The 14,787-nt window shown below is 38.6% G+C and overlaps 1 protein-coding gene across 1 annotated transcript in view; it reads left to right on the top strand.

Moving 5' to 3' along the window:
• The first annotated feature begins 5,045 nt into the window (after window positions 1–5,045).
• The window catches only part of LOC143963213 (retinaldehyde dehydrogenase 3-like), an 88,946-nt gene continuing 79,204 nt past the window's right edge, over window positions 5,046–14,787 (top strand). Inside the window, exon 1 of the mRNA XM_077472775.1 lies at window positions 5,046–5,242. Coding sequence (XP_077328901.1) covers window positions 5,144–5,242 — 99 coding nt within the window. The 5' untranslated portion in view covers window positions 5,046–5,143. The remainder of the gene's footprint in view (window positions 5,243–14,787) is intronic.

Here is a 14,787-nt window from a genome sequence, read left to right as displayed (position 1 = left end):
TTTGGATGGATTTCTTTGCACTTCCTGTTGTGGCTATGGGACAGGAAATGAAGGGAAATCTCCTCAATGGGACACAGAGGGCAAAAAGAAATAAGAACTGACAGGGGTTGTATTACATCCCTCCTAAACTGAAAAAAATGAGTTTACTGTTCTGCTTTAAAAACTAAAGACAGCTAATAAAGGGAATCTCCTAAAGACCAAATATTCTTCCCAGACAGGAGCATTAGAGAAAGAATGTGACATCTATCACACATAGGTGCTCCTGTAACAAAGATATCTGCCCCCCCTCTATAGGGGACACACACACAGATATCTGCCCTCCCTCTATAGGGGACACACACACAGATATCTGCCCTCCATCTATAGGGGCACACATATAGATATCTGCCCTCCCTCTATAGGGGACACACACACAGATATCTGCCCTCCATCTATAGGGGCACACATATAGATATCTGCCCTCCCTCTATGGGACACACACACACACATATATATCTGTCATCCCTCTATAGGGGCACACGTATAGATATCTGCCCTCCCTCTATGGGACACACACACACACACATATATATCTGTCCTCCCTCTATAGGGGCACACATATAGATATCTGCCCTCCCTCTATGGGGGACACACACACACATATATATCTGTCCTCCCTCTATAGGGGCACACATATAGATATCTGCCCTCCCTCTATAGGGGACACACACACACATATATCTGCCCTCCCTCTATAGGACACACATAGATATCTTCCCTCCCTGTATAGGGGGAACACAGATATATACCCTCCCTCTATAGGGGACACACACATAGATATCTGCCCTCCCCCTATAGGGGACACACATAGATATCTGCCCTCCCTCTATAGGACGCACACGCAGATATCTGAATATCTGCTCTCCTTCTATAGAGGACACACAGAGATATCTGCCCTCCCTCTATAGGGGACACACACAGATATCTGCCCTCCCTCTATAGGGGACACACACACAGATATCTGCCCTCCCTCTATAGGGGACACACACAGATATCTGCCCTCCCTCTATAGGGGCACACATATCGATATCTGCCCTCCCTCTATAGGGGACACACACACGCACATATATCTGCCCTCCCTCTATAGGACACACATAGATACCTGCCCTCCCTCTATAGGACACACATAGATATCTGCCCACCATCTATAGGACACACACACAGATATCTGCCCTCCCTCTATAGGGGACACACATATAGCATATAGATATCTACCCTCCATCTATAGGGGACACACATAGATATCTGCCCTCCCTCTATAGGACACACACACAGATATCTGCCCTCCCTATATAGGAGACACGCACATAGATATCTGCCCTCCCTTTAAAGGGGGAACACACACAGATATCTACCCTTCCTGTATAGGGGGAACACAGATATATACCCTCCCTCTATAGGGGACACACATAGATATCTGCCCTCCCTCTATAGGACGCACACACAGATATCTGCCCTCCCTCTATAGGGGACACACATATAGCATATAGATATCTACCCTCCATCTATAGGGGACACACATAGATATCTGCCCTCCCTTTATAGGACACACACACAGATATCTGCCCTCCCTATATAGGAGACACGCACATAGATATCTGCCCTCCCTTTAAAGGGGGAACACACACAGATATCTACCCTTCCTGTATAGGGGGAACACAGATATATACCCTCCCTCTATAGGGGACACACATATAGATATCTTCCCTCCCCCTATAGGGGACACACATAGATATCTGCCCTCCCTCTATAGGACGCACACACAGATATCTGAATATCTGCTCTCCTTATATAGAGGACACACAGAGATATCTGCCCTCGCTTTAAAGGGGACACACACAGATATCTGCCCTTCCTCTATAGGGGACAAACAGATATCTACCCTCCCTCTATAGAGGACACACACATATATATGCCCTCCCTCTATAGGGGGTACACACATATCTGCCCTCCTGCTACAGGGGACACATACATAGATATCTGCTCTCCCTTTAAAGGGACACACACAGATATCTACCCGTCCTCTATAGGGGACACACATATATACCCTCCCTCTATAGGGGGCACACACATAGATATATGCCCTCTATGGGGAACACACACATAAATATCTGCTTCCCCCTCTATAGGGGACACACACATAGATATCTGACCTACCTCTATAGGGGACACACACACAGAGATACATGCCCTTCAACTGTAGGACACAGACACAGATATCTGCCCTCCCTCTATAGAGGACACACACACAGCTATCTGAATATCTGCTCTCCCTCTATAGGACAGACACACACAGATATCTAAATACCTTCCCTTCCTCTATCGGGGACACACAAATATCTGCCCTCCCTCTATAGGACACACACACATGAATATCTGCCCTCCCTCTATAGGGGACACATACATGGATATCTGCCCACTCTCTATAGGAGACACACATGGATCTCTGCCTCCCTCTATTGGGGACACAAACATGGATATCTGCCCTCCCTCTATAGGACACACACAGATATCTGCCCTCCCTCTATAGGAGACATGCATTGATATCTGCAGGGATCATACATATAGATATCTGCCCTCCCTCTATAGGGGGCAGACACGCACATATCTGTCTATAGGGGACACATATAGATATCTGATCCTCCTCTATAGGGGACACACATAAATATTAATATCTGCACTACCTCAATAGGGGACACACTCACAGGTGTCTGATCCTCCTCTATAGGGCACACCCAGAGATATCTGTCTATAGGGGACACACATAGATGTCTGATCCTCCTCTGTAAAGGGGACACACACACAGATATCTGCTTATAGGGAACACATACAAATTTCTGACCCTCCTCTATAGGAGACACACACACACACACACACACACACACATATATCTGAATATCTGTCCTTACTCCATAGGAGACACAGACAAATGTCTGCTCTCCCTCTATGCGGGATACCATCACATGTCTGTCCTCCTTCTATAGGGGACACACATAGATATCTGTTCTTTTTCTATAGGGTCCACGCAAAGATACACACATATCCAATCCTCCTCTATAGGGGACACACACACACACACACACACACACACACATATATCTGTCTATAGGGGACACATACAGATTCCTGATTGTCCTCTATAGGACACACACACACATGTACAGATATCGGTCTATAGCAAATATATGTATATAGGGACACATACAAATGTCTGATCCTCCTCTATGGGGATGCACACAGATATCTGTCTATAGGGGACACATACAGATGTCTGATTGTCCTCTATAGGGAACGGACACACACAGATATCTGTATATAAGGACACATACAGATGTCTGATCCTGCTCTATAGGGACATGCACAGATGTCTGTCTATAGAGGTCAAACCCAGATGTCTGATCTTTCTCTATAAGGGACACACATACCCACACACAGATATCTGTTTATAGGGGGGACACACAGCTATCTGTTTAAAGGGACACACACAGTAATATGTAGGGGACTCAAATAGATGTCTGATTCTTCTCTATGGGGGACACACACATATATCTGTTTATTGGGGACACACACCGATCTCTGATCCTTCTCTATAGGGGACACACACAGATATCTGTTTATTGGGGACACACACAGATGTCTGATCCTTCTCTATAGGGGACACACAGATATCTGTTTATTGGGGACACACACAGGTGTCTGATCCTTCTCTATAGGGGACACACACAGATATCTGTTTAATAGGGACACACACAGATGTCTGATCCTTCTCTATAGGGGAAACACACACAAATATCTGCTTATAGGGAACACATACAAATATCTGATCCTCCTCTATAGGGGACGCACCCACAGATATCTGTTTATAGGGGGAGGACACAGATATCTGTTTATAGGGGACACCCACAGATGTCTATCTATAGAGGACACCCACAGATATCTGTTTATAGGGGACACACATAGATATATGTCTATAGGGGCCACACATATATGTCTGATTCTTCTCCACAGGGGACACACATAGATGTATGTCTATAGGGGGCACACATAGATGTCTGATCCTTCTCTATAGGGGACACACATAGATGTCTGATCCTTCTCTATAGGGGGCACACATAGATGTCTGATCCTTCTTTATAGCAGACACACATAGATGTCTGATCCTACTCTATAGGGGACACACATACTCACACACATATATCTGTTTATAGCGGACACCCACAGATGTCTATCTATAGAGGACACCCACAGATATCTGTTTATAGGGGACACACATAGATATATGTCTATAGGGGACACATAGATGTCTGATCCTTCTCTATAGGGGACACACATACTCACACACATATATCTGTTTATAGCGGACACCCACAGATGTCTATCTATAGAGGACACCCACAGATATCTGTTTATAGGGGACACACATAGATATATGTCTATAGGGGACACACATAGATGTCTGATCCTTCTCTATAGGGGACACACATAGATGTCTGATCCTTCTCTATAGGGGGCACACATAGATGCCTTATCCTTATTTATAGGGGACACACATAGATGTCTGATCCTTCTCTATACTCACACACATATATCTGTTTAAAGAGGACACCCACAGATGTCTATCTATAGAGGACACCCACAGATATCTGTTTATAGGGGACACACATAGATATATGTCTATAGGGGACACACATAGATGTCTGATCCTTCTCTATAGGGGACACACATACTCACACACATATATCTGTTTATAGAGGACACACAGAGGTGTCTATCTATAGAGGACACCCACAGATGTCTGTTTAAGGGACACACACAGATAACACAGATTTGGGATCATCTCATGAATGAACAATCCAGTAAATGACATCAGTGTGATGAGCACATCTGTACAAATCACATTGTTACATTGTAAGGAGAAGAGGGTGGGGCAGGGATGTCTCTTTCAGCCAATCAGAAGAAGTTTCTTCCTCCAATGACACAATGAAGTTGAGTTATTAAAGGGAGAGGAGCTCCCCTGTCTGTCCAGAGAGGGATTCCAGGGAAATCCTGTACAGAGCACAGCCAGAGCTTTCCTCCACTCCACCTGACCACAGTGCTCTACACAATGACCACCAATGGGACCACCATAGAGAACGGGCTGCCCGACAAGAAGACGCCTCCGCTACCAAAACCCATCACCAATCTGGAAATCCAGCACCAGCAGGTATAGTCCTCATCCTATACATTATATTATATAGATAGCAGACCTGAATTGTGTTGTGTGATAGCCTGTGTATGGGCAGAAGATGATCACTGCTGTGATGGGACTTAAATAAATTAACAATAGAAAATGAACAAAGTAATGATATAAAAACAAGATACAAAGTAATGATATAAAAGTAGCAATACAATGTAAGGATTTAAAGGTAACAATGCAAAAGTAATGCTAAAAAAATAAAGATATAAAATTAATGATACAAAGTAACAATATAATTACAAAGAAATGATATAAAAGTAATAAATTTAAAAGCAAAAATACAAAATAACAATCTAGAAGTAACGGTACAAAATAAGGATTTAAAGGTAACAAAAGAAAACATTGATACAAAGAAATGATACAAAGTAACAATGTAAAGATAATTATATAAATTGACAATACAAAGTAACAAATATAAAAAATGATACAAAGAAATGATATAAAAGTAATAATTTTAAAAGCAACAATACAAAGTAACAATGTAAAAGTAACAATACAAAGTAACAATGTAAAAGTAACAATACAAAGTAACAATGTAAAAGTAACAATACAAAGTAAGGATTTAAAGGTAACACAAGAAAGCATTGTTACAAAGTAATGATATAGAAGTAATGATACAAAGTAACAATCTAAACGTAATTATATAAAGCGACAATACGAAGTACCACGATAAAAGTAATGTTACAAAATAATGTTCCATTTTTACTACCACATACCTGTGCATGTGTTCTCTATGTGGCATTGCGCTTACGTGTTTTATTCATCTAAAGCTGGCCATACACTATCCAATCCAATTGTACAATCTCTGTACAATCTTCTTTAGGGTGCATTTGCACAGACTATTAGCTCTCCAGCAGGGAGAGTCTGCAGATTCCTGCGTCTGGAAGGTGTGCAAAGTGTCTGCAGACGCTCGGCCTGTGCAACGACCGCCAGCGCGATGACCTGCGGAGATCGAGGCTGGAAGCAGACAGATCTGTCCCCAACCTCAGGTGATCGATTGCTGGCGGTGTGAACGTTGTCATTGTATTGTATGGGGGGGGGGGGGGGCACAGCTCTTTCCACAGACCTGTCATTCCAGCCACGGGAATCCACGCTGTGTGCTGATCACCCTCATGGCCGCACACACGATCCGAAAAGTGGATGAAAAATACCGCTTTTGGTGCGATCGTAGGATAATCGGATCGTTAGTACAGAGCTTTCGAGAGCCAATCACGACAGTTCATTCGATTTATTATTCGATCGGACAAACACGAAAAATGTTCTCGTATAATACCAGAACGTTTGATTTTCATAGAATCAGTATAGTTGTCATCCAGAAATACAATACAATACAATACAATGTATTTCTGGATGACAACTGTAATGTATACAATGTAATGATGTCGGAAGTGACATCATTACAACACATGACGTCACTTCCGATTTTTTATTCTGTCCTATGAGAATTTTCGTAACTTTGCTAAACTCTTCAGGTTTGATATGCAACTAGCATGCAAAAATATAAAATGGACGATCTGTCATCCAATTTTTATACCGTGTGTACAGGGTGTTACGCTGGTCATACACCATCCAATCTATTATAGGCACACCATACACTATGCAATCTGGTTGTTCAATCTCCTTTAATCTGGCTATACACATGTAATCTGATTGTACAATCTCCTTAACATTGTTTATATACTACTCAATCTAATTGCACAATCTCCCTAAAACTGTCCATATACTATACAATCTGACTGTAGTATCTCCCTAAATCTGGCCATACAGTATACAATCTGATTGTACAATCTACTTATAGCTGGACATACATTATTCAGTGTGATTGCACACTCTCCTTAAAGGTATCCTTGCTTTTTACAATCTGACTGTAGTATCTCCCTAAAACTGTCTATACACTATACAATCTGACTGTACAATCTCCTTAAAGCTGTCCATACATTATTCATTGTGATTGTACAATCTCCCTAAAGCTGGCCATACAGTATACAATCTGATTGTACACTCTACTTAAAGCTGGCCATACATTATTCAGTGTGATTGTACAATCTCCTTAAAGATATCCATGTGCTATACAGTCTGACTGTACAGTCTCCCTAAAACTGGCCATACACTATGCAATCTGACTGTACAATCTCCCTAAAGCTGGCCATACACTATGCAATCTGACTGTACAGTCTCCCTAAAGCTGGTCATACACTATGCAATCTGACTGTACAATCTCCCTAAAGCTGGCCATACACTATGCAATCTGACTGTACAATCTCCCTAAAGCTGGCCATACACTATGCAATCTGATTGTACAATCTCCCTAAAGCTGGCCATACACTATACAAGCTGGCTGTATAATCTCCCTAAAGCTGGCCATACACTATACAATCTGGCTGTACAATCACCTTAAAGCTGGCCATACATTATTCAGTGTGATTGCACAATCTCCTTAAAGCTATCCATACACTGTACAATCTGGCTGTACAATCTCCCTAAAGCTGGCCATACAGTGTACAATCTGACTGTACAATCTCTGTGCAATCTCATTTAGATTCAGAAGACAAAACTAAACCATCCATTCAATTCAAATAAAACCCGGCAGGCCTCTGTGCTATGTAGTTAATAGTAGATCTAAAGGACATTGTACAATCAGACTGTATAGTGTATGGTCACCGTTTAGATTTTCCAAAACTATGCAATATGATGACAAATCTAAACAATCTTTTCAATCACTATCAAATCGGGCAGGTCCTTGTACTACATAGCCTGCGGTAGATCAACAAGAGATTGTACAATCGGATTGTAAAGGATATGGTCAGCCTAAAAATGGGTATACACTGTGTTTTTTTAATTTTTTTTGTTGTTCAAGCAAAATTGCAAGATTGTGCAATCGAATTGTAACGTGAGCTTTGGGCTTCCCATATCTATGTATTGTGAGGGCAAACCTAAATAATTCATGGCATTTTTATCACATCAGGGAGGCTCTTAGGGCTACATAGTTGATGGTAGATCTGTAGGAGATTGTATGATCAGATTGCATAGTCTATGGGCACCTTAACTCTAGATGGTTATTGGATGAATTCATCGATATGATGTCTATGTGTATTATTTTGTACAGAATACATAGGAGATATTGCCAGAAATGATTGTTCAGTGTTAGGACAGGAGAAGGCTCCTACATAGACATCAAAGTCGCATGACAAGTCACACCCCGTTTTTTTCAATGTCACCTGTCCAATACGATGTGAAGTGGTGGCGACTTTGAAAAGACGCCACTTTGGTGCCACTTTTGATGCGACTTCGATCCATTGATGTTGTCTGTTTGATGCAACTTTACACTCAATGGATCCAAGTCCCATTAAGGTCATGCCCCAAAGTCCCACTTAGACACGTGCACTGCCGAGAAATTTGTTCGTTTTCGTTTCATTCGTTTTTTGTTTTTTCCTTTTTTTGGGTCATTTGTTATGATCGCAATTTGGAAATTCGAAAATCCGAAAATCCGAAAATAAGAAAGGAAAATTCGAAAGAATAACTAACTAATAAATTATAGGGATTGGAATTTCCTTTTAAATTTGGCTGTTAGTGAACATAACAAATAAGAATTTATCCGAAGTTACGAATTATCCGAAATAACACATGCCACATCTAAACAAATGTAACGTAACTAATGAATTAAATAATAATAAATAACAACAATAAAAACTTTTTATTATTATTATTTATTAATTTGTTCTGTTCCATTTGTTTAGATGCGGCATTCGTTATTTCGCATAATTCGTAACTTCGGATAAATTCGTATTTGTTACATTCACTAACAGTCCAATTTGAAAGGAAAGAATACGAATTTATCCGAAGTTATAAATTATCCAAAATAACGAATGCCGCATCTAAACAGATGGAATGGAACAAATTAATTTAATAATAATAAATAGCAATAATAACTTTTTAATATTATTAGTGATTATTAATTCATTCTGTTCCATTTGTTTAGATGCGGAATTTGTTATTTCGGATAATTCGTAACTTCGGATAAATTCGTATTTGTTACGTTCACTAACAGCCAAATTTGAAAGGAACGAATACGAATTTATCCGAAGTTATGAATTATCTGAAATAACGAATGTCGCATCTAAACGAATGGAACGGAACAAATAAATTTAGTAATAATAAATAACAATAATAACTTTTTATTATTATTATTATTTATTAATTCATTGTGCTCCATTTGTTTAGATGCAGCATCCGTTATTTCGGATAATTCGTAACTTCGGATAAATTTGTATTTGTTACTTTCACTAACAGTCAAATTTGAAAGGAAAGAATACGAATTTATCCGAAGTTATAAATTATCCAAAATAACGAATGCCGCATCTAAACAGATGGAATGGAACGAATTAATTTAATAATAATAAATAGCAATAATAACTTTTTAATATTATTAGTGATTATTAATTCATTCTGTTCCATTTGTTTAGATACGGAATTTGTTATTTCGGATAATTCGTAACTTCGGATAAATTCGTATTTGTTACGTTCACTAACAGCCAAATTTGAAAGGAAAGAATACGAATTTATCCGAAGTTATGAATTATCCGAAATAACGAATGCCACATCTAAACGAATGGAATGGAACAAATAAATTTAGTAATAATAAATAACAATAATAACTTTTTATTATTATTATTTATTAATTCGTTGTGCTCCATTTGTTTAGATGCGGCATCCGTTATTTCGGATAATTCGTAACTTCGGAAAAATTTGTATTCTTTACGTTCACTAACAGCCAAATTTGAAAGGAACGAATACGAATTTATCCGAAGTTACGAATTAACCAAAATAACGAATGCCGCATCTAAACAGATGGAATGGAACGAATTTAATTTAATAATAATAAATGGCAATAATAACTTTTTATTATTATTAGTGATTATTAATTCATTCTGTTCCATTTGTTTAGATGCGGAATTCGTTATTTCGGATAATTCGTAACTTCAGATAAATTCGTATTTGTTACGTTCACTAACAGCCAAATTTCAAAGGAACCAATACAAATGTATCCAAAGTTACGAATTATCCGAAATAACGAATACCGGATCTAAACAAATGGAACGAAATGAATTAATAATAAATAATAATAATAAAAAGTTATTATTGTTATTTATTATTATTAAATTCATTAGTTCCGTTCCATTTGTTTAGATGTGGCATTGGTTATTTTCGATAATTCGTAACTTCGGATAAATTCGAATGCCGCATCTAAACAAATGGAACGGAACAAATGAATTTAATAATAATACATAATAATAATAACATTTTATTATTATTTATTATTAATTTGTTGCGCTACATTTGTTTAGATGCGGCATCCGTTATTTCGGATAATTTGGGACTTCGTATAAATTCGTATTCGTTACGTTCACTAACAGCCAAATTTGAAAGGAACGAATAATGAATTTATCCGAAGTTACGAATTATCCGAAATAACAAATGCTGCATCTAAAGAAATGGCATGGAACGAATTAATTTAATAATAATACATAACAATAATAACTTTTTATTATTATTATTTATTATTAATTTGTTGCGTTCCATTTGCTTAGATGCGGCATTCGTTATTTTGGGTAATTTGTGACTTTAGATAAATTTGTATTCATTACATTCACAAACAGACAAATTTGAGGGGAACGAATACGAATTTATCTGAAGTTCTGAATTATCCGAAATAACGAATGTCGCATCTAAACAAATGGAACGGAATGAATTAATAATAAATAATAATAATAAAACGTTATTATTATTGTTATTTATTATTATTATTAAATTAATTTGTTGCGTTCCATTGGTTTTGATGCAGCATCCGTTATTTCGGATGATTCGAAACTTCAGATAAATTCCTATTCGTTTCCTTCACTAACAATCAAATTTGAAAGGAAATTCCAATACCTATAATTTAACAGTTAGTAATAGTTAAGGGGTTATAAACCTTCGTGTTTTGTCACCTTAATGCCCCTCTAATTTAACTTACCTGAGCTCTGGAATTTTCTCGGCAGGGGGGGCGCTGTCTCTCTCTCCACGGGGGTCCCGGCTCTTGATTGGATAGATTGATATCAATGCAGCCATTGGCTGTCAATCAAATCCAATGACGTGGGCACCAAGGGGGGCGGGGCCGAGTGCGGCATTCATGTATATGGATGCAAATGCTGAAGTTGGGAGTGCAACCGCATGGTAACCCCCCCCCCCCCCCCCGGGAGATCGCTTCTCCTAGGGTGTTATCTGATGTGGTGAGGAGCCGCAAGAGCCGCAAGGGACCCCAGAAGAGAAGGATCGAGGGCCACTCTGTATAAAACAAGCTGCATAGTGGAAGTAAGTATGATATGTTTGTTTTTTTTTGTTTTTTTAAAAAGCTTTACAATAGAGCTGCATGATTAATCGCGGAGAATCGTTATTGCGATTCTCTGCCCGTCGCGATCGCAACTCCAGATTTGAGCGATTCTGACCCTCAAGCAATTTGTTGTAAGAATGTGAGCTGAAAAGCGCGCGCCGCGCACCGATCGATGGTGTCCTCGGGATGCTGCCTGTTTCCCAGTTTTGGAGCGGAGGGGAAGCCGTCGGAGCCAGCGTGAAACATCTGACGTCACTCAGCAAAGAAGAATGTGATTGGTCGGTAAGTATGCATCTTCTTCCCAGAGGTCTCGGGGACAGCGCATCAGCACAAGCGTGACTGTGAAATGTGAAATGAATAAAAAGATCACGATTCTCTGTCACAATCCTCGCGAAGTCATTTTTTTTTTTTTAGGAGAGAGAGATTGATAGAGAGAGATTGATATAGAGATTGATAGAGAGAGATTGATAGAGAGAGATTGATATAGAGATTGATAGAGAGAGATTGGTATAAAGAGATTGATAGAGAGAGATTGATAGAGAGAGATTGATAGAGAGAGATTGATAGCGAGAGATTGATAGAGAGAGATTGATATAGAGAGATTGATAGAGAGAGATTGATATAGAGAGATTGATAGAGAGAGATTGATATAGAGAGATTGATAGAGAGAGATTGATATAGAGAGATTGATAGAGAGAGATTGATAGAGAGAGATTGATAGCGAGAGATTGATAGAGAGAGATTGATAGAGAGATTGATAGAGAGATTGATAGAGAGAGATTGATAGAGAGATTAATAGAGAGATTGATAGCGAGAGATTGATAGAGAAAGATTGATAGAGAGAGATTGATAGAGAGAGATTGATAGAGAGATTGATAGAGAGATTGATAGAGAGAGATTGATAGAGAGAGATTGATAGAGAGAGATTGATAGAGAGATTGATAGAGAGATTGATAGAGAGAGATTGATAGAGAGAGATTGATAGCGAGAGATTGATAGAGAGAGATTGATAGAGAGAGATTGATAGCGAGAGATTGATAGCAAGAGATTGATAGAGAGAGATTGATAGTGAGAGATTGATATAGAGATTGATAGAGAGAGATTGATAGAGAGAGATTGATAGAGAGAGATTGATAGAGAGAGATTGATAGAGAGAGATTGATATAGAGAGATTGATAGAGAGAGATTGATAGAGAGAGATTGATAGAGAGAGATTGATAGAGAGAGATTGATATAGAGAGATTGATAGAGAGAGATTGATATAGAGAGATTGATAGCGAGAGATTGATAGAGAGAGATTGATAGCGAGAGATTGATAGCGAGAGATTGATAGAGAGAGATTGATAGAGAGATTGATAGAGAGGTTGATAAAGAGAGATTGATAAAGAGAGATTGATAAAGAGAGATTGATAGAGAGATTGGTAGAGAGATTGATAGAGAGAGATTGATATAGAGATTGATAGAGAGATTGATAGAGAGATTGATAGAGAGAGATTGATAGAGAGAGATTGATATAGAGATTGATAGAGAGAGATTGATAGAGAGAGATTGATAGAGAGAGATTGATAGAGAGAGATTGATATAGAGAGATTGATAGAGAGAGATTGATATAGAGAGATTGATAGCGAGAGATTGATAGAGAGAGATTGATAGCGAGAGATTGATAGAGAGAGATTGATAGAGAGATTGATAGAGAGGTTGATAAAGAGAGATTGATAAAGAGAGATTGATAAAGAGAGATTGATAGAGAGATTGGTAGAGAGATTGATTGATTGAGAGATTGATAGAGAGAGATTGATAGAGAGAGATTGATAAAGAGAGATTGATAGAGAGAGATTGATAGAGAGAGATTGATAGAGAGATTGATAGAGAGAGATTGATATAGAGATTGATAGAGAGAGATTGATAGAGAGAGATTGATAGAGAGAGATTGATAGAGAGATTGATAGAGAGATTGATAGAGAGAGATTGATATAGAGAGATTGATATAGAGAGATTGATAGAGAGAGATTGATAGAGAGAGATTGATATAGAGAGATTGATAGCGAGAGATTGATAGCGAGAGATTGATATAGAGAGATTGATAGAGAGAGATTGATAGAGAGAGATTGATAGAGAGAGATTGATAGCGAGAGATTGATAGCGAGAGATTGATAGAGAGAGATTGATAGAGAGATTGATAGAGAGATTGATAGAGAGATTGATAGAGAGAGATTGATATAGAGAGATTGATAGAGAGAGATTGATAGAGAGAGATTGATAGCGAGAGATTGATAGCGAGAGATTGATATAGAGAGATTGATAGAGAGAGATTGATAGCGAGAGATTGATATAGAGAGATTGATAGAGAGAGATTGATAGAGAGAGATTGATAGAGAGAGATTGATAGAGAGAGATTGATAGCGAGAGATTGATAGCGAGAGATTGATAGAGAGAGATTGATAGAGAGATTGATAGAGAGATTGATAGAGAGAGATTGATATAGAGAGATTGATAGAGAGAGATTGATAGAGAGAGATTGATAGCGAGAGATTGATAGCGAGAGATTGATATAGAGAGATTGATAGAGAGAGATTGATAGAGAGGTTGATATAGAGAGATTGATAAAGAGAGATTGATAGAGAGATTGGTAGAGAGATTGATTGATTGAGAGCAATTGATTGACTGAGAGATTGATTGAGAGCGATTGATTGATTGCGAGAGAGAGAGATTGATTGAGAGAGAGATTGATTGAGAGAGAGAGAGACATTAATTCAGAGAGATTGATTCATTGAGAGACTGATTAATTGAGAGATTGGAGAGTCTCAATCAATCTCTCTCTCAATAAATCTCTCAATTAATCAATCTCTCTGAATTAATCTCTCTCTCTCTCTCTCAATCAATCGCCCTCAATCAATCTCTCAATCAATCAATTGCTCTCAATCCATCTCTCTCTCAGTCAATCAATCTCTCTATCAATCTCCCTCCATCAATCTCTCTCTATCAATCTCTCTATATCAATCTCTCTCTATCAATCTATCTCTCAATCAATCAATCTCTCTCTTTATCAATCTATGTCTCAATCAATCTCTATCTCTATCAATCTCTCTCTCTATCAATCTTTCTCTCTCCTAAAAAAAAAAATTATGTCGCGAGAATTGCG

This window comes from Lithobates pipiens, unplaced genomic scaffold (assembly GCF_037356315.1).
Source record: "Lithobates pipiens isolate NorthernLeopardFrog02 unplaced genomic scaffold, aLitPip1_a1.2 Scaffold_8, whole genome shotgun sequence".
Lineage (NCBI taxonomy): Eukaryota > Metazoa > Chordata > Amphibia > Anura > Ranidae > Lithobates > Lithobates pipiens.
The sequence above is the reverse complement of the archived record's forward strand: the minus strand, read 5'-3'. Positions and strand labels throughout refer to the sequence as shown.